General features: G+C 45.4%; 1 protein-coding gene across 2 annotated transcripts in view; it reads right to left on the bottom strand.

Annotated features, from left to right (window-relative positions):
- Nucleotides 1–286: 286 nt before the first annotated feature.
- IFT43 (intraflagellar transport 43) overlaps nt 287–21,670 on the bottom strand; it is a 42,400-nt gene continuing 21,016 nt past the window's right edge. For both annotated transcript variants that reach the window (XM_030239755.2, XM_030239756.2), the window contains exons 4-9: nt 15,467–15,499; nt 14,921–14,967; nt 3,307–3,379; nt 1,815–1,890; nt 1,412–1,474; nt 287–628 (exon numbers count right to left, since the gene is read on the bottom strand). In XM_030239755.2, the coding sequence (XP_030095615.1) occupies nt 518–628; nt 1,412–1,474; nt 1,815–1,890; nt 3,307–3,379; nt 14,921–14,967; nt 15,467–15,499 (403 nt within the window). In that variant the 3' untranslated portion in view covers nt 287–517. The remainder of the gene's footprint in view (nt 629–1,411; nt 1,475–1,814; nt 1,891–3,306; nt 3,380–14,920; nt 14,968–15,466; nt 15,500–21,670) is intronic.

The following is a 21,670-nucleotide window of genomic DNA, read 5'->3' as shown; positions in this document are numbered from 1 at the left end:
TACAGAGGTAATGTTCCAAGAGAGAGGTTAAACTAACAAGGAAAGGCTGGAGGCTGCTGGATGAAATGTAAATCAGATATCCTGACAACTTGAGGTGTCTGTTGTGAGGAAGATGGTAACCTTGATGTCCTATGAAAACAAGTCATATCAGCCCAAGCTTCTCTGATAGCCATCAGTGCAAACCACACTCCATTGTATGGTGGTCCACTCCAGAGAGGCAGCATTTCCATAGAGAAAAGATCAACCATTGCAGTTATCTGCAGAGGTGCTATTGAGGTGGAATGACTCTTTATAAGTAAATATTTTATTGTGTTTAGAATTCTTAATTTCTTTTGAGAACAAAAAGTCTTATTAAAAAATAACCCAAACTTCTCCCAAGACAATTTTTATATCAAGCAAGGTCCTATTTATTTTCACGTCTGAAATAAATTCTCAAATACAAACAAGTGAATAGAAAATTTAAGTGCTTAACTATTTACAGGAGATGAGTGTATGAGACATCTGGTGTGTCAGAGCTCTATGGGAGACTGAGGTGGTCCTCCCTCTCCGACTGTCCCAGGTCCCACTCAGTCACTAGTTCTGATGACACCTCTGTGAAGAGATGGTCCCAATCCCAGCTGACATCATCCTACCAAGAGGAAAAAAGACAAACATGCTGAAATGTTACTGTTCCACCCAAAGTTCTCTGAACAATGCCAGAACAGCAAAGAAACCAAAAGGCAACTGCCCTGATGAGGGAAGTCTCAGATTCAGCTGGCTAGAGCAGGAATACTAGCTAGTATGAAATGTGAATATCTGCTACAATTTTAAAATGTAGACAAAATTATTCATGTTCTAAAATTCCAAAAAGGACATTTTTGTTGATACTTGTCAATATTAGGTACTCCCAGACAGGGCGTAGAAAGAAGCCCTTCCACTCTTCTCTACTTCTGCTGAAGCATGTGCAGTTCAAAGCTGCAGAAATCCTTTGTTGCAAGTCCTGAGCCTCTGCCCACCCAGTTGTATTGAGGTTCTTCTGTCCTGCTTTAAAAACCCTCTGCCCAAACCCAAAATGCTTTTTGCCTTTGTCCCTCTGTACTTTTCTGTGGGACCACCTGTAGCTCATGATGGTCACCAAAGGACAAAGCACTGTTTCTGCAGGGATCTCTGGCAGCACTAAGCCTTGCACATTTTCCTGATCAGCTCCTTCATACTTCGTACTGGCCAATCATAGTAATGCCATAAACTCACACCAAGAAAGCACTACCTATCTTAAAAATCACCTGCTGGGGAAGTCAAACCTCCAACAGCTTGGACAAGCTCCTCCTCACAACTCTTCTCACCCCCACTGACAAGGCTTCCTTTCCTAGTACAGTCTGAGACACACAAGAAGCTTTTACCTTGCTGGTGTTTCCACAAAACAAAGACTTACCTCTCGTAGCTCATGCTCTGGAGCCAAAACTTTGGTAAGGAGCTTCAGGTCTACCTCTCCATCCTATGAACATACAGAGTCACAGTCTTACAGATATTGAGAAAATGAACACCATCATTTCACCAGATACATTTGTTAGACATTGCCACATCTGCCTCATAAGGGTCACTTTGTCCAGGACAACAGCAAGAACCTCATCTGAGAAACAGATACCATATCCACATTATTTACAGACACAAGTACAAAAGCCACGTTGCAGAGAGGAACAGACTTACAGGGAGACTGCAAGTTCTCTGGATGATAAGGCAGTGTATTTTGTGCAGCTGAGTAACACTGTGGAGGATAACATGAGCCCAGAAGGGGAGGGATTCACATAGGCCAGCCCATAGCAAAATCCACTTACCAGAGTCTGGAAGGCAGCATATTTCATTAGATCTTTGTCCAGGTCATGGTAGGTCAGCACTCGGTTCACCTGCACACTGCAGCCAGAAAGGGTCAGAGAACAAGCCTGTGTCAGTGTGGAAGCACATGTGAGGAGAAGGGTGGCATGAAAAGTCATCTGGTGACATCTCAAGTGTCCACATCCCCCATGCAGACTCTTAGGATGGGTGTACCCAGACAGAAGCACAGCTCAGTCAGCAAATGAACAGCCACTGACAAATCTATGTACCAGGGTTTGCACATGCATAAAAATAGGATGTGGAACAACCATGGACTCCCTCAGAGAAACCAGCATGCTAAAAGAAGATCCACAGACTAGTTGCAAGGGCTAGAAAGAAAAGAAGACCACAGTGAGCATTCAAACAGCCCCAGTGCCATAGCAAAGGAGCCTCTGAGAGCAACACCATGCAAGCTAGAGAACAGTAGGGATTTTTGGCTTTTTATCTCTGAGCGGAATCAGAGATATTAAATATGACTTCCTAAAATGTAGCCTTCCAAGAAAAACATGGTGTAGGGGGTGATACACTGTTGTATCACACCTGCCTTCACTAGTAATCCAACACTCTAAAAAAGACTCTATTAATTGAATTTTCTTGTGTTTGTCCATGAAAATAATTTGTCTTTTCTACTGCAAGAAAACTATTAATATAGGAGGATCAGATCACTTTATTAAAAAAATAAAGAGAGAGAAAAAGAAATTAATTCCAGTGAGAGACACAGTAATTTTAAATTTACTACATAAACAGTCAATTATTTTTGTTAACAGCTATATAATTACAATAACTACTCCTCACTTGTGAGAGAGGCATCTGTGGCCAGGAGTAAGATATCCCACCCCTCCAAATAGGGATCAACAGAAATCCCAGCCTGTGACCTTGGCAATAGGACTTGGCAATACAAGAAGACTTTCCTGGTATGTTTAAGACAAAACTCCAAAAACTTCCATTTCTTAAAATTTTCTGGTCTCCCTTGAGCTGACTCCAAGGCTACTGCAAAAGCCCCTTCAAACAACAGGACTGTACTTTGCAAATTAACTACAGAATTGAGTAAGAAGGATATCCTGTGGAGGGCAAAGCAGCCTAAGACCATCAAAATTAAAGTGTGTGTGATAACGCATGTGCATTGGAGACATTTGGAGTTATGTAGGCAACCTTAAATCAAGAAATTTCCTGCTTTTGAGAGTTTGATTTTGCAACATCAAATACGTTATTCTAATGTAGGTTTTTGGGTTTTTTTATAGAGAGAGAATAGGCAGTAATTGCTTTCTCTGCATAATAGGAAACAAGAATTTTTCACTGTTCATCTTGCAGCATTACTGTCACGAAAGACCACACCAAATCCTGCTGAACAGCACTGCTGCTGACATCCAAAGAGCATGAGTAAGATGGGTTTAATTTCACTAGCCAGTTTGCACTGCTGATGAGAGCCTCAAGAGCACCTGGCTGTGCTCTTACCTGGGGGGAGCTGCCACTTGCATGGCCAGATCTTCCTCCTGGACATCCTCCAAATCAGGGATCACAGGAATGTCTACAACAAGAGAAAGCAGCAGCAGTAAGTGGGGAGCACTGTGCTCTCCTCTCACTGAAGACAAAGGTTCCCTTGCTTCACAGATGTGAAGCACCCTGTTTCTTATTAGAGGGAAACACAAAATGGTTATTTAGCAATAATTAAAAATATATTGTTTACTATTTAAACAAGGCAATAAAACTTTGAAGTCTGAGGTCACAAGAAATCTTGCAAGAGGAACAGATTAATCCAGGTAGGGCTCTATAGGCCAAGGACTGTGCATCTGAACACAACCTTGAAGCTGAAAGAAGCCACTTGTACTAAACCTTGCTGTCTATGTTGCCATCATGAACTGACAAGAATTTGCTAGTTATATGTTATCATTTATTCAGACACCAGTCACCTAAACTCAGTTAAAAATGAAACATGGGGCAGAAACTGAGAGAATCCACAGAAAACTGAGAGAATCCACAGAAAACCGTATCTTGAAGGACCTGCTCAGACCTGGGGTCTGAGGCTGTTCAGAGGCTGTGCTGGTGTATCTGCTAGACCACCAGCACGACAGGAAGGATGTACTGGTGGTCTAGCAGATACAAACACTAAGGAACACATGTCTTGTTGTATTGTCACAAAACTTTTTCATGACTTTCAGTGTCACACTGGAATGGTTGAAGGTCACTGAGTATTCCCAGCACAAGGGCAACGGCTACTCCAACTGAAAAGGATGCTAGAAACAAAAGAATTGAGGATAGGAGAAAGAACTGAGTGTACTTTGCATCCTACTAAAGAAGTAAGGCCCTGAAAGCATTGCACAGTCTGTCATTTGATAAAGCACTGCAAAAAGTTAGTGCAAAAAAAAGGAGAAAGAGAAGGCAAAGTAACTGGAGGCACAAAGCAAGAACAGAGTACACCAATACAAAGCTCCTTTAAAGACTCAAGGCCACAAAGGCTCTCCAGAGACCCCGAGCCCTCAAACCATGGAGAAGCTGGTTTGGCTCAGGGAAAAGGTTTCCCTTGCCCAGTGAGCAGGCAGAGCTGGCCCCTTCAGCACTGGAATGAGCAGCCTGCTCCCAGCTCTGCCGACAACGCAGCAACGCTACTGCTGGATGGCAGGAGGCAGCTGAGCCTGGCTTTGCCCCGTTTTTCAGCCCAGGCTGAGATGAATATTCAGGAGCTGGAGAGACATTCCCACCCACGGTGCCGAGGGCTGTGGGCAGGCTCTTCCCGAGAAGCCCCTAGTCCGGCCGCCTGTCAGACCGCGCAGGGTCTCAGCTGCCCTCCCTGCCGCACGTCCGCCGCGTGCCCCCGCTCGCTGGCCAGGAGGCGGCCCTGGCCCAGCTGCAGCAGGGCACGGGTCAGCCGGGCCCCGGCGCAGTGGCCCTCCGGAGCTGGCCACACAGTGGGATTTCTCGCTAATTGGTTGCCTGGAGAAGGCTGAGCGGGACGGGGGCTGTCACGAGCATGGCCGCGGCAAGCGGAGTGACAGCTTGGCCGGCCTCAGCAGAGCTGTGCCTTCTAGCTCCCAAGGAGCAGGTGCCTGCGAAGAGGTTCTCCAACTGCAGCGAACTTCCCAATGACATTTAAAGGGAAACTGCAGCAACGGCCCCTAGGCTGTCCGTAAGGCAGAAGAGGCAAGTGCAAGGAATGTCTCTCACCTGTGCATCGCTGGGAATTTGGGGCAGATCTCCCCACCTCTGCTTGTGAGGACAATACTTGGTAGAAGCTGCTATCCCGCTAGCTCTTCCCTGCAGAGGCTCCCAGCTCTTGGTAAAATTTGTAGCAAAATGCACTTATGGGACAGAAGCATCTCCAGTAGCAGACAGACCAACGTGTGGAGGCAGCTGGTAAAATCTCAGGGATAATGTGGGAGAAAGTCCCTGGATATAAGCAACAAGGACCAAGAGGGAACAGACTGGTCCAAGGTGGGGAATGAAGCTCTCTGCAGAGGTGCCCTGTTATATCCAGGAAAATGAGCATGGGAACGAGAAACCATTTAACCTCTCCTGAACTAATTTATCCTTTTATGACGAGACTATGAACGTTTCTCAGCAAGCACAAGTAAATTAAAAACTAGCTGGGAACAGAGCTGTCTTCACCCACAGAGCAGGAGAAGGTCAGAGCCTTATCCACTTTTGACAGCAGAAATGTAAAAGGTGTTTGCAGGAAACTGAATTTCTTCACTCAGTCTCATTTTGGCAGCTATTTCAGGAGTCTACTCTTGCCAGTTCTCTATTGTTTTTGTTTATCTCCTTTTGCACAAGAAAAAGCTGTAAACTTAGGGCCCTGCTCAGCGATGTTCCTTCCATTCTGCAGGTTCACAAAGACTCCTGGGTTCTCTAGTGCTGTTTTTATCTCATTGCCAGTGAATTCCATGGAGAGATTTCTAAACCCCTTGCAGAGCACGACCTCCACTCTGTATTAGCAAAATTCAGGCGATTGCTTAGAAATTCTTTCCAAAAGAAATTCAAGGCTCCAAGATTTTATAGACACTTTGAAAATATTTCAGACAGAAGAGCTGAAAAACTCTGGAGGCCCCTGCCAGCCCCTCCAACAAAGGCCAGTGCACGCTTGTTCCTACTGCAAAGTGCAGATGCCTTGCCCATTTCTAGGCAGAAGCAATGCCCTTTAGAACTGTGAGACTGACAAGAAACTACAGAAATGTCTCAGATTTTAAGAAAATATTGGGACCCTGGGCTAACTGCTATCAGGGACAAATAATTCCTGAAATATTTAGGTCTTTATTTTACTTGTTACTCATAACTACCTCTTCCCTCTGCCAATTCCCATGGTGCCACTTCAGCACAATCCCTCTCCCTTCTCTCTGTACAGTTTGCAAAGTGTCTCAGTTCTCACTTATCACCAAGGACCCAACCTTACCCCCACTGATTCTCAGCCTCTTAATTATTTTTGTCGCTTTTCTTGAGACTCACATCTTTTTCTCCTATAAGCTCCGGTAACACAGCTAAGTTGTGGCACAGTGTCAGCTGCAGGGGGAATAGCACAGCACAGGCTGTTATGCTGCAGGAGAGTAGGCATATGCTCTACTTTTAATACTCCCGCTAGCTGCAGGAAGGCTTTACATATAACATTAGTACATGCAGAAATGTTCATAGGACCATGTCCTCCCAATCTTGCACCGCATCTTTTTCCAACAACACAGCTGTATGACAAACCCCCACTCTGTGCTTTGCTCTGTGACCCACATTTTTCCTCATCTGTTCAGTGTGGGGGTTTCAGGTAATTTTCCATAAACCTGTGCTTCTGGTGCAGAACCTTGACACATACTTTACTGGCCAGGCTCTCATGCCTATGTAGGCGAACCTCAAAAATTACTACAAAAAAGGACACACCTTCACAGATACCAGCTCAATGTAGTGAACAATGACATGAACAAATGGCTTGTGCAAAGATGAGGGAGCACCACATGCTGTTAGATGAGAAATGCAAACTCCACTCCACCTCCCAGATGGTTATGAACAAGTGAACAAAGAATGAAATCAAAACGAGCTTACTCATATGGAAGTTATGGTGAGGCAGGAGATACCAGTACCAAATGTTGGCTAATTGGGGAATTAAGTCACTGCACAAAACCGATCGTCCCAGAACATCTAAGTCCTGGTATATAATTAAGAATAATATTTTATTTGAACAGCTGAACTTAGCTAGGTCTTACACAAAAAGAGCTGTATGACTAAGTTATGGCAAGGCACCAATGCTATAAGACAGAAGTGTGTGAATGCGAGGAGGAGAAGATGGAGGAGAAAGAGTAAAGGCAACCCATGCTACATGCAGACAGTCAAACAACAAGCAAGGAACAGCAGCTCTTCAAGTCATACAGAAAGGAGGGCTTTATGTGCTCATAATAAAGTACATGTAGTAAACATCACCTTTTTTACCTCTTAGCAAATAATATACTGACAGGCAAAGAAGACAACCACAGAAAGCAACAAGCAGGAGATGGGAGAATCTGTACCAATCCAATAACCAGCTACTCCTGAGAGTTGGTAAATTGCACCTCCTCTCCCAAGAAGGGCTGATTTTTGGTTTAGTAGCAACACCTGCAGGCTGGGTCTCTTAAAATCCTGTGAACTCCCAGTAAGATCTGGTTATTGTCCCAAAAAACTAAGTTGTCTGCTCGATATAAGATAGTACATAAATAGGGACAGATAGAATCTCTTCCAGGGACAGACAGAACCTCTTCCAGGTCAGACAATAAATCACTGACAAAGCTGCATCTAGAAACCATGTTCCAGTTCAGGCTGCAGTTAGTCAGAATGTGCTGCTTATTCCCTAAAGTGCTTTAAGAGTACCCTGGGCCCCATCCTGGCACCCATCAACAAAGAAGACTCCATCTCACACAGTCTGATCCACTTCCCAGCTGGGTCAGTGTTTCAAAGGCCATTCAGAATGGACACTCTTGTGGTGGGTACGGTGCTGCCCTCCCTGTGCACACACCACCATATCCAGAGAACACAAAGAGGGCAGTGGCTTCTGGAGCTGGCAGTCTCCTACCACCAAGCAGGTATAAAAATGAAACTAACTTTATTTTATGTTGCTTGCTCATAAAATGTAAAACTGAAATCATTACAATATCTCTGCTGCAGCAAAACTTTGTTTTACTGAATGCTGTTACCTTCTGCATCACGTTTGGGGAATTTTAAACAGGAAAATGGAAGGTCTGATTGAAGATGAAGTTAAGTGAAAGAAATTGGTCTCATTTAGCACATGACAGGATTCATCTGTGTTCCCAAGTCCACTGAGGTAGCATCATGGGCGTTTCATATTCATGAGCTGCTGCGACACTGTGTCCCCTCATTTACAAAGCACCGTGTTCAGCAAATTCTGTCCCTGTGGACACCCTGTGCATTTCATGGTCTTGTCAGAGAGACATCAAACACTTCAGTAACCAAATACCAGAAAATGGCTTTAATTAGTGCATCTCAATGCAATAAATAATTTTTCTAAGTGGAAAAACGGAGAATTAAAAAAAAAAAAAAAAAAAAAAAAAAGGAAAAAAGTGGAAAGCAACAGGCAAAAAAAATCATCAAAAAACCATAAAGAACAAGGGACACAGCTTCTGCTGAACCACACAAACAAGCTTGAAGCCTCTTGGAAGCTTTCTCAGGAGAGCAGCAGGCAAATGGAGAGAATAAAGATGCTTCTTTGGATGCTGGGACAATAATTTCATAGGGATGTCTTTCCCTGACTGAAATTGCCCTACTAGTAGTCCAACATGGAGCAGCGTACCTGCCTGATCAACCAGAAGGGAGATGAAAACAGTAGAGTGAAAAGCAGATAGTACCACAGCTACCAGGGCACTGTCTCAAAATCTGAGATAAACAGAAGATAACCTGAGAGTTCCATGTCCCAAAGCCCCCTTCTGAGAAGAGCATGGTAACAGCACAACCTGGCCAAGGTGATGGGAAAAGTCACCCTGTGAGCAGGTGCCAGAGGAGTCACAGGATCAAGGGAAGGTCATACAGCAGATTCAGTACTGGCCCTACAGCCTTGTGTAATACATTTGCCTTGCATAATATTGCATCTCAGCTAGATGGATGACTGGCTGGGGGGTGACATTCTACTTGCCTCGGTAGTGTGGTGTGTTCATATTGCAGGGGACAGGCATCAGGCATTTCTGCTGCTTCCCAAGGCTGCTGCTGACACAAAGGTTCTGCCCAGTTTCAGTCATTTGAATTGTGAGGAGGCACAGAACAGCCCTGTCAGATGAGTTGCTGGGCTCAGTGCAGGGCTTCACAAGCAGTAGTGCATGGCTTGTACTTATGCAAGAAGTAGAAGCAGACCCTGACGGCTTTAAAGGTGAGGAATCTCTTAATGCATGGGTTTATTCAGCAGCAGCAGAAGACAGGAGAGACTGGAGGCCAGGCCCAGGACTTGGAGTCCACCATGCTCCTGAAGTTATCAGCATTTAGAGTGGTAACATAGCTCCTAGTCTTACCAACAGCCCCCTGACAGAGCACTACACCTGCCCTCCTTTCCAGTAACATGTGTTTTCCTCTTTTCAAAGGCTGTTCCCTGTTCCTTTGCACTCCCCTGCTAAAACATACTCAGAAGGTAGTGGGGCATCAGATGAGAAGTATGAGGTGTCCTGAGAGGGTCTGGTGAACTCAGAAACACAAAACCCTCTTCAACGACGCTGGAGATAAGGGACTTTGCATTAGAGCATTACTAGGGCAGGGAAAGCAGCTTCTCAGGATGCTCCTGTGGAAGTATGTTCAGGAGCAGGCATGCCTGATTCTATTTCATCCTCTTCATGTTACACTGGAAAAACAAGACAAACTACATTTCTTTTATACTAAATCCTTAGGTTTTTTATTTTTTTCTTATATATATTTATTAAAAAATGCCTCTTTGATCGGCAGCACCCATGACACCTCCACATCCAGCAACTCCTCAGAAGCCTCCCTCCCTCCACACAAGGCCACCGCTGCTGACAGCCAGCTGGGTTTGATCAGAGCCACTCAGAATCGGATTTTCATAAGACAGATGAGGAATCTTACTGCTGCTTTCTCTCACATCAGATGAGAAACTGAGGAGGAGGGGGGACGGGTCCTGAGGGAACGACACTACAATCAAGGGCTACGCGGTTCTCTCTCAGTCCCTCCACTGCTGCAATTTTCAAAGGAGTTTGCCTCAGGCAGTTTTAAATGATGGTGTCTCAATTCTGTAATCATCTTTCAAGAGCTTTTTCTTAAAGGGTATTTTAGGTAAACCAAGTCCGTCAAATACATTTATGGACTCAGCAATCACAGACCCAATATGACTGCGTATCCACCATATCGCAGAATTTAGCAACAGAAGATGCTTCCCCAGACTGTCATTTTCAGCCCTCAACAAGCTGTGTGTGCTCCCTTGTAATTAAGGAGCCCACTGACCCTTGGCCAGTGGTCTGCTGCTTCAGACAGTCTCTCAGGACATAGTCTCTGATCTCCCCTGCCCACTGTGGCTCTCAAGAGAGAGCTTTCCTCCAGCACCACAGGCTCTAGATCACAATGCCAGCAATTATTGGAGGAGTTCAAACTGGCCTGGACCAACAGCTTAGTGGAAACCATCAGGCTGGGCCAAATCTGCCCTTCAGAGAGACTCAGAGTAGTGCATTGGGTGGGGGAGAAGCAAAGGGGAGAGCTGTGGTGTGCTGACAGAGCCACACATGAAGTCAAAATGCAGACTCACAGAGACCCAATAACCACTGACACTCTCTGCCCCAAAACCTTCTATGCAGCCCATTCATACCACTTCCAAAACAGCATGTCTTCCACTCTGTCTCCATTTCACTGATGCTCAGTACTTTTCATCCATTTAGCTCTCCCCAAATCACTCCAACAGTGCCTTCTGAGCCTATGAAGGACCCACTTGCTATATCCTTGACTGCTCCTGCAGATTCTGCCCTCTCTTACCCTTATGCTCAGCCACTGCATCTGTCCTTGCAGCTCATGGCCTCTGCAATCCACCAGCACTTGGTGTGCTCTGTAGAAACAGCAGTTCACCAGGGAAGGAACTGGCAAAATTGATCAGGAATGACAGAGCCAACAATAACCCTTATTGTGCTCTATTCTCAGCTCTTTGGAGCAATATCATCACTGGTGTATATTTGCATGCAGCTCAAGAAGCATTGGATATTTTATGGCTGTGAATTTCAAATCTCCCACCTGACAGATATCACTACCTAGAAGGATTGGGGATCATGGCATCTGCCTACTTCCTCTCTGTTGTTCAAAGTCTAGACTCTCATCCTGTTCAAATGCAAAGGAGCTGCTGGCACATGCCAGAAGGGTAAGTCCTTCTAGAGGTTTGACATTGCATAGAAAGGTCTAATCATCAGCTCTGCTTCCTTGAGGAGGCTTCCCAGCAGGCAGGAAGGGGTTTTGCCTTGAGGGCGCAGATCTAGTGACTGTCTCCTGGCAGCTTTCCTCACCTGCAGGTCAGGTTCCAGTTGTCTATGTAGCATAGTCAGGCTTTCATTTCAATCAGCTGTCTCATTCACACACACTATCTGCTTTAAAATAACAAGCTGTTGTTCCTGCAGACAGAAGATCACACATCACATCCTAGTCCTCCAAGAAAAGCCCTTTTCTAGGAGCTATACATCCCAAGAGCAACAGGGAGAAAGCAGAAAGGGACTTCTGATGGTGGGGCAACAGTCTATGTGGGAAGAGGGTTGTTATCCCTCTACCTGGGAGAGGGATAACAACCTTAGCTAATAAGTTCCCATAAAGTGCTGAGGAGAAAAATCCAAGGGCAAAGTAGTAAGGAGAAAGACATCAGGGGGAATACAACACAGCAGTGCAGAACTGGTGGACAAGAAAGGAACAACAAAGAAACTTCTAGCCAAAGGACAAATCAGCTTGCTGAGGAGGGGGAGGAGTGTTAGCATTTCTTGCCCTGAGAGGAAAAAGCTCTCTCTAGCTCTGTGCCAGAAAGAGACACACGAGCAAAACCCTCTATGCCCTGCTGGAGAAAGGAGCAAAGGGAGAATAAAGCCCTTCAACTTCAGCTTGGTTGTCCCATCTTCCCTCTCACCTCATGACAAAGGGTAGTCTGCACGTGGCAGAAGCTCTTAGCTGCTACAGAAAAGGAAGCAGTGCACTGCAGATAGCACCTTTTAAAATCCGCAGAGGGTCTCACATCTCCCATCTCAAGCAGTTTCCCTGCCATACAGAGCTCAGTCACTGCTGCTCATTTTCCCTGTTGACATGGACAGAAAATTGAGCAATTACCCTCAAACTCCTCTCTCTCAGATTGCACAGATTGCTACATACAAAGCATTAAGCCCCCAATTGCCCCTGGCCAAAAGTGACTTAACTAGGCCTGTCCTTTAGGAATTAAACATTTTTGTGTTGCTTGTGAAGGTTTATTATTCCTCAAGTGTGATGCATTAAATCCTGCTAAAGCAGGTTTCTCACCATGCAGAGGACCTGGTCCCACATGACAAGGTCCAGTGGGCACACACCCACTAACAGAGGCATTATCCATTTGCTGTGCCTGAGTTCTCACGAGTTCCAGCATGTGCTCAGGAGGGTCGGCACTAAGATTGCAGTGGCTGCTGTAGGAAATCAACCTAGCTATCAACTAGATAATCCAGAGCTACTTTTGGAGAGACACTGCACTTTTTTGAAACTGTCTTCCACCTCCTGAGTTTCCCTGTGCAACCATAACGAATGGCTGAAACTGCAGATCATTCCATGCATGTCCCTGTCTGGTCCACCCACTTACCACTTCCCATACTGTTTCACTCATTCCACACAGCCTGAGATGCGTCCATCCTTCTCCCCCAAACTCCCACAGAGATAAGGAATCAGATGCTATTTCCTACACAAGCCAGGAGCAGTGAAGAATTCTACTTTTATATAAAACTACAAGGCCTGTCAAGCCCAGAAGTCTCCACTTGGCTGTACAAACTTCCACCTTCCACCTGCCAAACTGGGTTCTGTACAGCCCCTGCACTTTTTTAACACATTCGCAAATGGACTACAAACTCGGAGCCTCTGGTAGTTAGTGATATATAAACAATCACAACTGAGCACATTTCAAATTCACAAGAACACCTTTTTAAGGGCATATAGTTTTGTCCTTCATTCTTCTAATGAAAAGGTTGGATAGGGGACAAACAATGTTAATGGAATGGTACAGCTCAGCTTTTTAATAGGTTAAAGGAAGGCGATCCAAATGTATTGGTTGACAGCAGCAATCATTACGCAACTGCGCCTGTTCATATTAAGGTGTACAAGCTAAGACATTATGCAGCACAAAATAACCGTGACCCATCCTTGGGGATCCGTACACCAATGTCTAGATTTTTGTTTGTTTAGAATCTGAGCTTTACTGTTCCAGTTAAGGACACAAACTCAAGTGCAGTTCTATACAAAGGGGAGGCTGAAACAGCTCAATCTACTGCATAGCCACAGCCACTGCATGCTACTCCCTGCCTTCTACACTAGGCAATTATTTGTATCTCTCTGCTTATTCAAAAAAGTAATTTTATTCATGTTCTGGAGTTTGTTTATACGTCACTTTTCTTCACTCCAGTAGCTGAGCCCACATGGAAAATTCCTCTCCAAGAACAGTTTGCCCAATCTCCCTGTCAAAATAGGAACACAACAATGCAATGCACCATCCATTTAGAGATTTTTCTATATACAAATTAGATCCACAACCCAGAATATTTGTACCAGAAGCTGCCTGGGTAGGAACCATACTTTTATCTTTCTTCTAATGCATACATTTAATCCAAAGCCAAATGCCAGCTTGCAAACAGTCCAAATTCAGCTGCTAATCACAGGTTAGACACAGATAAATAAGCGAAGTCTGTTAAGATTCAATATGTCTTCATATCACACTCTGCATCAATTCTATTCTATATTTATTACCCAAGGTCTTGGAGTGCTGAAAGTCACATGCTACAAACAAACACATGGCAAGCATTTTTATGCCTGGTTAGCAAAGATAGTTATACTCCAAGTGCATGACCAAGGTTCAACAGAAAGGACAGCACATCTGCAAACAGAGCTGTTCAGAACAGCTGTTCAGCCTCAGTGATGTAAACAGAAATTTAAGAAGCCCAAGGAATTTCCCAGGGGGGAAATCTAGTTTGTTCTGAAGATGCCAATGCTATAAAGGTGCCACTTCTGGCAGTCATATGTTGCAATGCTTAATCTGTCTGGAAGACCCAAATAAGTCTTCATTTAATCTCATTAACCATACTGATGTCTGATCCTTTGTGACTCCTGATAATTTTTCTGTCGCTTGGTGATATTTTACAGATGCAACTTTTTATACACTGTAGAAAATTCTTAGCCCTTGAAAACTGAGGTATGTCCTAGAGGCTTTAATGAATTTCTATGCTCCCCATAGTTGTCTAGTGCTTGTCTTGAAATTCATACTGTGGATTTTTCCTGAGATTTCTCTTGACTCATGCAGTCCTAGAAGAGCAGGTAATACACACTATAAAGAAAACTAGTGCTAAGTCAGGAGTCCAGTAGATTTTATAGCAGCCTGCACAGGGATGAGATAGGGTTACCCACAGTGTTTATGTTTAGCTTATGATCTATGATCTTGGATTAGGGCAAGCAGATTTTTTAAATTAAGAATTCCATCATGACAGAAACCCCAGGCAACAAGGATATTGCTACAAAAGATAACAGATGCTTTAAGCAGAGCCTACTACCACCTAAACCAGAGGAGAGCTTTCCCCATTCTTAACCTTTTATTGCGCTTTTAGCTCTCATTTTTCCCAGTCCACTATTCTCCATGGAGGTAATTACAAAGAAAAGTGCGTCCTTGCCACTTTCCTGCTTTCCAAGGGTTCTCTATAATTCTGTGTTCATGAAGAGACAGAGTTAGACTGCAAGTTCATTTCCTCATCCTCCCTCTCCATCTCCTTTATTCTTTCTCCCTCATTCATCTGGGGAGACCAAAGCAACTCCTACATTTGTTTACCCCCAGAGTGGTTAATTTCTTTGCAATTTCTTACAAGATGCCTCTGCTCACTTTACTGGAGAGCCCCCAGACACGCATGAAGGCACTTCTTGCGGTCAAGTACCTTACCTCCTCCATCATCTGATGCCTCCAGGCTCTGCTGTCTGAGACGATGGCTGCAGCAAAGCAAAAGAAAGAATTTCAATTGCAAGCCCAGAAAAACATCTTGTTGTGCCCCCTTCCTCCCCACAAACTTCAAAGGAGAAGAGTTTCCAAGTATGCTGTTAAGGAGAGAGTTTCCAAGTTAGCTTAGCCCATATGGAAGACTGATCTTCCATACTCTTCAATGCTGGGCTCAGCAGAAATCTCAGCTTAAGCAAGATGTACCTAAGATAAACCCCTAGGCTGAAGACAGTAGGGCCTGGGGTGGGTCTGGGAGGAAAGTAGAGGCTTTCTCATTTTCCTTCTTTCTGTTTTATGGGAGTGACAGAGCCATCGTCTACTCCATATCCAGGGAACTGTAGAATGACCAGCCCTGCCCCATCCTAGGACACAGGATACGAATTCCTGACAGGCTCTGCATCCTCCCCAGCTTTCAGATCTTGGTGTACTGGTCAGATGATCAGATCACATGTAAAAGTTGTGGAAGAAATCTCAGCAAAAATGGGAACTTACTCTTCTACTTCTTCTGCATGCTTTCTTCCTGACCTGCAAGACAAGGATGGCTTATGTTTAGAAAAGGCTAGAGAAAATTAAAAACTTCAGCTTTCCCCATATGATTGTTATTGTGCAAAACAGTTCCTGCATCACATTGTTATTGTGCAAAACAGTTCCTGCATCAGGTTTGATATAACACATCACACCTTAAAGAGTTCTGAGTGACTGTTAAGCCAGCGTATCAAAAAGTCTCTGAGAGCAACAGACTGAAACAAAACACCTTGGGGCACAAAAGACAGCCACGCTCAGATATGGCAAGAACCATAGTCCCTAGTTCTTTAGTTTCTCAAATACTTTTTTATCCCCTTTGCCAAAAGCTGAAGGTAAAGCTGGCCATACCTGAGTAGAGAGGTCGGCACATTAAGGAGTGAAGAAGGCGCTATACTTTGTCTACCTACTCCTGAGAGATCAACAGTTTCTTCCTCCCCATGGTTGTGCATAAAGACTTTCTGGTTGCCTTTCACCTGAGCTGGCCAAGCTCAGGTCAGACATGGAGTCATGGCAAAAAATCAGGGTTGATCAGGCTGAGTTAACAGGAGTTTATAATAAGAACATGGAAGGGAGGCACTGGCAAACGGCAGCTCCCTTGCTCACCACCCCAGCGAGCCCAGAAGTAATTCAGTCCCGATTAGGGATGCTTGTTCAATATTCAAAATGTAAAACATGGAGATTGCTGAACCAGCACTTTGAAAAGTTAATTAAATGCCAGGTTTCTTTTTAGCAGATACTCCATCACTCGCTGATTGCTTTGGCCATTTTGCAGAGTGAAGTTTCATGTCTATGTGTTGGGAATAAATATTCTTCCGTCCCCTGAAGCCAGGGTGCCATGACAAAGAATACATGGGGCTCTCCCCTATCACATATGCTGTCCCAGGATGTACTTGTAAGAGAAGTTGCTTCACTGCCTTGATTGCTCTTTCCAAAGCACTTCGTGACATGGCACAGGCCTCTCTCCATCTGCTTTCTGTTCTAGCAAGTTACCGTCTTCATCTAGCTCTCCTGTGAATAATCTACTCTTCTAAGAGCAAGGAGTAGGGCAGAGAGAATGTCTAGCTATACAGAGAAGAGGTATAAGGAGAAGAAAGCCCTTTGTCTCTACTGCTCTCACTGGAGCTTGCAGTCTGTGAGAAGCTAAAGATTACACTGAATCAGTGATGAGCCCAGTAATATCGACAGAGCTGTGAGAAGCTAAAGATTACACTGAATCAGTGATGAGCCCAGTAATATCAGAACTGCAGCTGTGTGGTGACATCTGCACCTGGGCTTTCAACTATAACTGCACCCTCTGTTTAAAGGCAAAAATGGAACATAATTGGGGAAAGAGCTCTTCCAGTGAGGATGAACTGTCCAGCTCCATTCTTCTCCCCAGTGGTAGCACAAAGCACTTTTTGTGAAACTCCTGATACTATGGAGAAAGAAACAGATGTCTTCAGAGAGCCCTCCACCACCACCCAGTGGCATTTAGTCTCTGAAAAGATAGAAGTAGAAAGATGATGCGAGATTTCTCCTATTTTATTTCTCCTTTATGCCTTCACAGAACTGGTTTCCACATAGCCTTGCCTTTTCCATGCTGAAACACCCCAAATTATTGCACAGCCATGCACAGATAATTTCCTGGGAGTTCAATTTAACATTCTCTTGGCATGATCCTGTTACTCTTGATGACTGTCCAACCCCGAGTAACACTCTCTTCCTCAGTACTCACACTCCTTACATCTTTGCTCCTGTCTCCAGGCAGGAATGAAACACTCCACATGTTCATACTTCCCAGGAGAAAAGGTCACTACTACTATCCCTGTAAGCAATTTCTGTTTCTTCTTCCTAAGCTCCCTGTCATAACTGATATCCAGGTGGCCCACAGGGGAGGCAGTCGTGTTAGTCCTAGAGGCAGAGACTGCTTTGCTTATGTTGTGAGACTTAGGCTTTCTCAACTTTTCTGTGTTGTTAGGAAAGGACTTGTTCAGGACAATAAGCAAATACCTCATTATGAAACAGCTGCACTATATATTGGAAAAAACAGTAATCTGGGGAACAAATCCATCAGCAGGGAGGGGGGGAATAGTACTGGCCCCTTTAATACCAGAGCCCAGGTGCTAGAATTCTCCCATCAAACAAGACCATTCCTTCCTCTTCCCAGAGCAAGTTACAGACCCATGGTCAGTGCCCCCAGGAGAACAGGACAACACCTTAGTCCCTGTGCCACAGGTGCCAATAGTGGCTCTGGGTGAGGCAAGTCTGTCATGCTGACAGTACAGCAGTTTATACAGAGCATTTATATTCTAATAGCACTGAAGCAGGAGCTAGAATTGACTGCTCTTCTGTTTAGGAGAGACATCTGCTTCCCATTACCTGTACTAGATATGTTCATTAATATATGATTTGGGATAGCATTATATATGAAACTAGCATTTCAAGTCAGCTCATGAGCTCACATGTAGAAAACTACACCAAAAATATAGTACGAAGCTTTTGTAGCCCAGGAAGGAATTGTATGTTTTACACTCTCTGTAGCCCTAATGATTGAGCAAAGAAGACATCATGCAACCTGCTATTTCCTCTAATTTTTTTTTCAGTAAGTCTTCCTTTCATTTTGTTTGGTGCCAAATTACTTCTTGAGTTCTTGTTACAGATTGGGGGGAAAAAAATCACAAAATATTTTTGGTTTAACTAGTCTTTTGCTTTTTTGGTAAAACTGCAGTACCTAAATCTACATAACAAAGTGACTCTGAGAGGAAAGACAAGCTCTGTCTTGTGTCCTAAGGTTAAAAACCTCCAAGGCAGCAAGAGAAATCATTAATAGATCTTCAAAAGGTGGCCCACCTTCAATTCTGTCCATTTCATAAACTTAGCTGAGGGCTACCCAGAGATAGTATTCCTGCAGAACCAATCAACTGCTATTCTCTTTGCTCTCCAAGTACTATGGGCAGCATCACAGGATTTCTTCAAGATGTTATCACATTCTTTAAGGATTGCGGAGTACCCTTTCCTAAGAATAGTCTCATCTTACCAATGCCAATTGCTACACATTGAGACCAACATTTCCTCCTTCAGGAATATCAGGTCTAGGTAAACATCACCCTCTTCATTCATCTCATGAGCTTTCTAGTGGTGAGTGAAAGCAGACATGGAATGAACCAGACAAGCGAGCATACACAGCATTCCTACTCTTTTCTCATGTTCTCAGCAACACAAAGTGCACTGCCCTGCTTTGTTTGCTGCAGCAGCAGGCACAGCCCAGGGAGGGCAGCAACAAGGACCTACAAAATGAGCAATTGAATATGAACTGCAGATACAGTCACACAAGTAAGAATAAACAAAGCAATACCATCCCAGGAGCAGTGCTCAGAAATACATTCAATCTGCAGTATTATACATCGGCCACTCCCCATTTTTGTGAGACAGTGATACATTTGGTTTTTTCACTTATGTTCCCAAGTCTACTGCATCTGGAGAGGCAAAGAACATGGAGTCACTCCATCCGCTGGACAGTTCCCTTTAAACTCCCTTACCCTGAGAGGTTGCCAGCACTCCTAAGCATAATCATAATCCCAGAATATTCCCTCTGGCTTTGGACAGCTGCTTATCCCCTCTCTATTTCACGGTATTGAATAGCTGTGAAACTGGGTGAAAGACCCTGACAGTCCTTGTGTAACCCCATGGTATGTCACTCCCAGTAGAGAATACCTATTTGTCTCCCAGCTTTGCCCTGTGGCAGGTGATATAGATCTGATCTCTCTCTTGAGTGTTGTCTTTGCTCAGTTCTGCCCAGGAGGAATCCTTCATCCACATCAATGAGAACGGGTTAAACCTTAAACCCGAGACCTTACTCCCACACAGCGCCCTGATGTACAGCTCAGCTGCCTGCAACTTCTGGGCTGAAGGGTGAGAGGCAGTTCCAATGTAGACATCATCTCTGTTAAAACTGTTTCTTTCTCATTTAATAGACTACCATGGAGATCTAAATGGAGATAAAGTGGCAGGGATCAGAGAACAGCCAGGATGCTATCTTTATGCAGCATGACAATGTGCAGTGGTTAATTAGACACCGTTAACCTATTTTAGCAGAGGACATAACTGGGATGAATGGAGAAAAACGTCCTTGAAATCTTTTAATGTCCACAGCTCATGAGAGCTCCAGACACACTTGCGTCCTGCACTGCGCTACAGCCAGGCTCCAAGGAGCTCTCTCTGCAGCACCGGAGGTTCTCTCACGCGGCCCGGGGAGGTGTGAGAGCGGGCAGCACAGCTACAGAAAAGGGAAGGAATTACCGCATCTTGCTAAAACGCATACGGAGGCGGCGGGACGGGAACGCCCGGTATGGCGCGGCGGAGGAGGAGAAAGGGCTGGGAGCGCGGGCAGCCTCTTGCCGGCCCGGCTGCGCTCCGCCCGGGCGGGCTGGCAGCTGTGCCCGGCCCGCTCCGCTCCGCCCGGGGCCGGGGCCGCTCCGGGCCGCGCTGCCCGCGCCGCCGCCACGGCCGCAGCATGGCCGGGCCGCGGCCGCCCCCTGCCGGGCAAGCGCGGCACTGCGAGCCCGGGCCGGCCTCCAGCCTGCAACTCAGCGCGGGCCGGCCCGGGCCCCGCCGGCAGCGCGGACCGAGGGCTGCTCTCATCTTGCTCGAGGGCAGCGGCGGAGCTGCGAATCACCTGGAACCAGAAAGCCGCTCCAAGCATCCCTCTTGCTAAAAGAATGAAACGGGGGGGAAAAGGAGAAGGTCGTGATGTTCAGAGAAGCATTTTTTTTGGAGACAGTAGGGCGATCAAAGGGCGGGCAGAGACAGGCTGGGTGCCCTGGAAGCAAGTCAGCAGCCGGCGTCCTGCCTCAGTGCTTCCATCCAAAACTATGACCCACCTCAACACCGAAGGCTTGGCTCAGCCCACAGGGAGACACGAAGCCTTTTGCCTCTCGGGCAAAGACTGTAATTCAGGTCTAGGCCTGAGGGAGGAGGGGAAAAAATACTAAAAAAGCCGCTGTATTTTCTTGCTCAAATGTTCCTTAAGTGCCCATCACCACAGCGAGTGGGCGGTGAGCTAGGAGTTGCAGCTTGTTCAATAGCCTAAGGCACAACTAAGTTACACATCCATTATGACACGCAAGTGCTAAGTGATAGTTCTCCGGGCTCTCCAAGGGTGGGTCTCAGTCAATGCTTGTTTGCTGTGGCACAGGAAAAGACACATTCACCAAGGCCGTCTGTAAATTAGAACTGCTACCCGTGCTGGAAAGCACCACAAGGTGCCTTCTCAGCTATTCCATTGCACCTTCTCTGGGGCTCTAATCTGTTGTTTTAAGTTTCCACCCTCTCTTCCTGGCCTGTGGCAGCCTGGAAAAGCCAGGATTTCCTTTACAAAATTAAGGAGTTTAATCTTCACATCTCCTGCAATCGAGGCAAGTTTTGCCATTGATTTCAGCATGCTTATGAGCCTTTATTTTCATCTTAGGCTGTCACCTCACAGCCCTCCACTTCCTAGCCCTGGAATGCACGGCTATCTGTATCACTATAACGGGGTTTTGGGCAGACACATGTGTTTTAAAACTGCAATGGCCCTACCATCCACCTTCTGGCCCCTCACAAGCTGCTTGTGCTGGTCAGAGTGTATGCTGAACACACTGCCCCAGAGCATGGCTCTGGAAGAGGATGGTTGCAGCAATGAGCAGGCATACTCTGTGAGATGGCATCTGACACTGTTGCTAGTCAGCTCCAGCTGAAAACGACTTGAGAGGCACTTAACCTCCAGCTGAAGTGTTTTTGTTCCTCCTCGTGTCCTAATATGTGGGCTTACTTAATAGAAACAACAAAGGAGGGGAAAGCTCTGGCAAGCAGGACTTCATGAGCTGGCACAAAAGAACAAGCTGCCAGAGAGTGCTCCTGAGGATCCCTGAACCTCAGCCCACTCACTGCATCATCCCCAAAGCAGATGTTCCCAGGGTTCCCCCTCTCACTCACTGCTAGAGAACTGACCAGCAGAGCTGTCCAGAGCTCCCACTGAGCAACAGAAAAAACAACAACACTCAATACAAATTCCTGCTGTGTGGGAAAACAGAAAGCAGTGCTGCAGTTTCTAGAGGTATCCACCACATATCTTTAGTCCCTGAGAACAGGGGCTCCTATCCAAGTCATCATGTTCTTGGCCTCCAGTAAGCACAAAGCCCAACTCTCACAAAA

The sequence above is a fragment of the Serinus canaria genome, chromosome 5 (assembly GCF_022539315.1).
Source record: "Serinus canaria isolate serCan28SL12 chromosome 5, serCan2020, whole genome shotgun sequence".
Classification (NCBI taxonomy): Eukaryota; Metazoa; Chordata; class Aves; order Passeriformes; family Fringillidae; genus Serinus; species Serinus canaria.
Note: the sequence above shows the minus strand (reverse complement) of the source record. Positions and strands in the feature narration are given on the sequence as shown.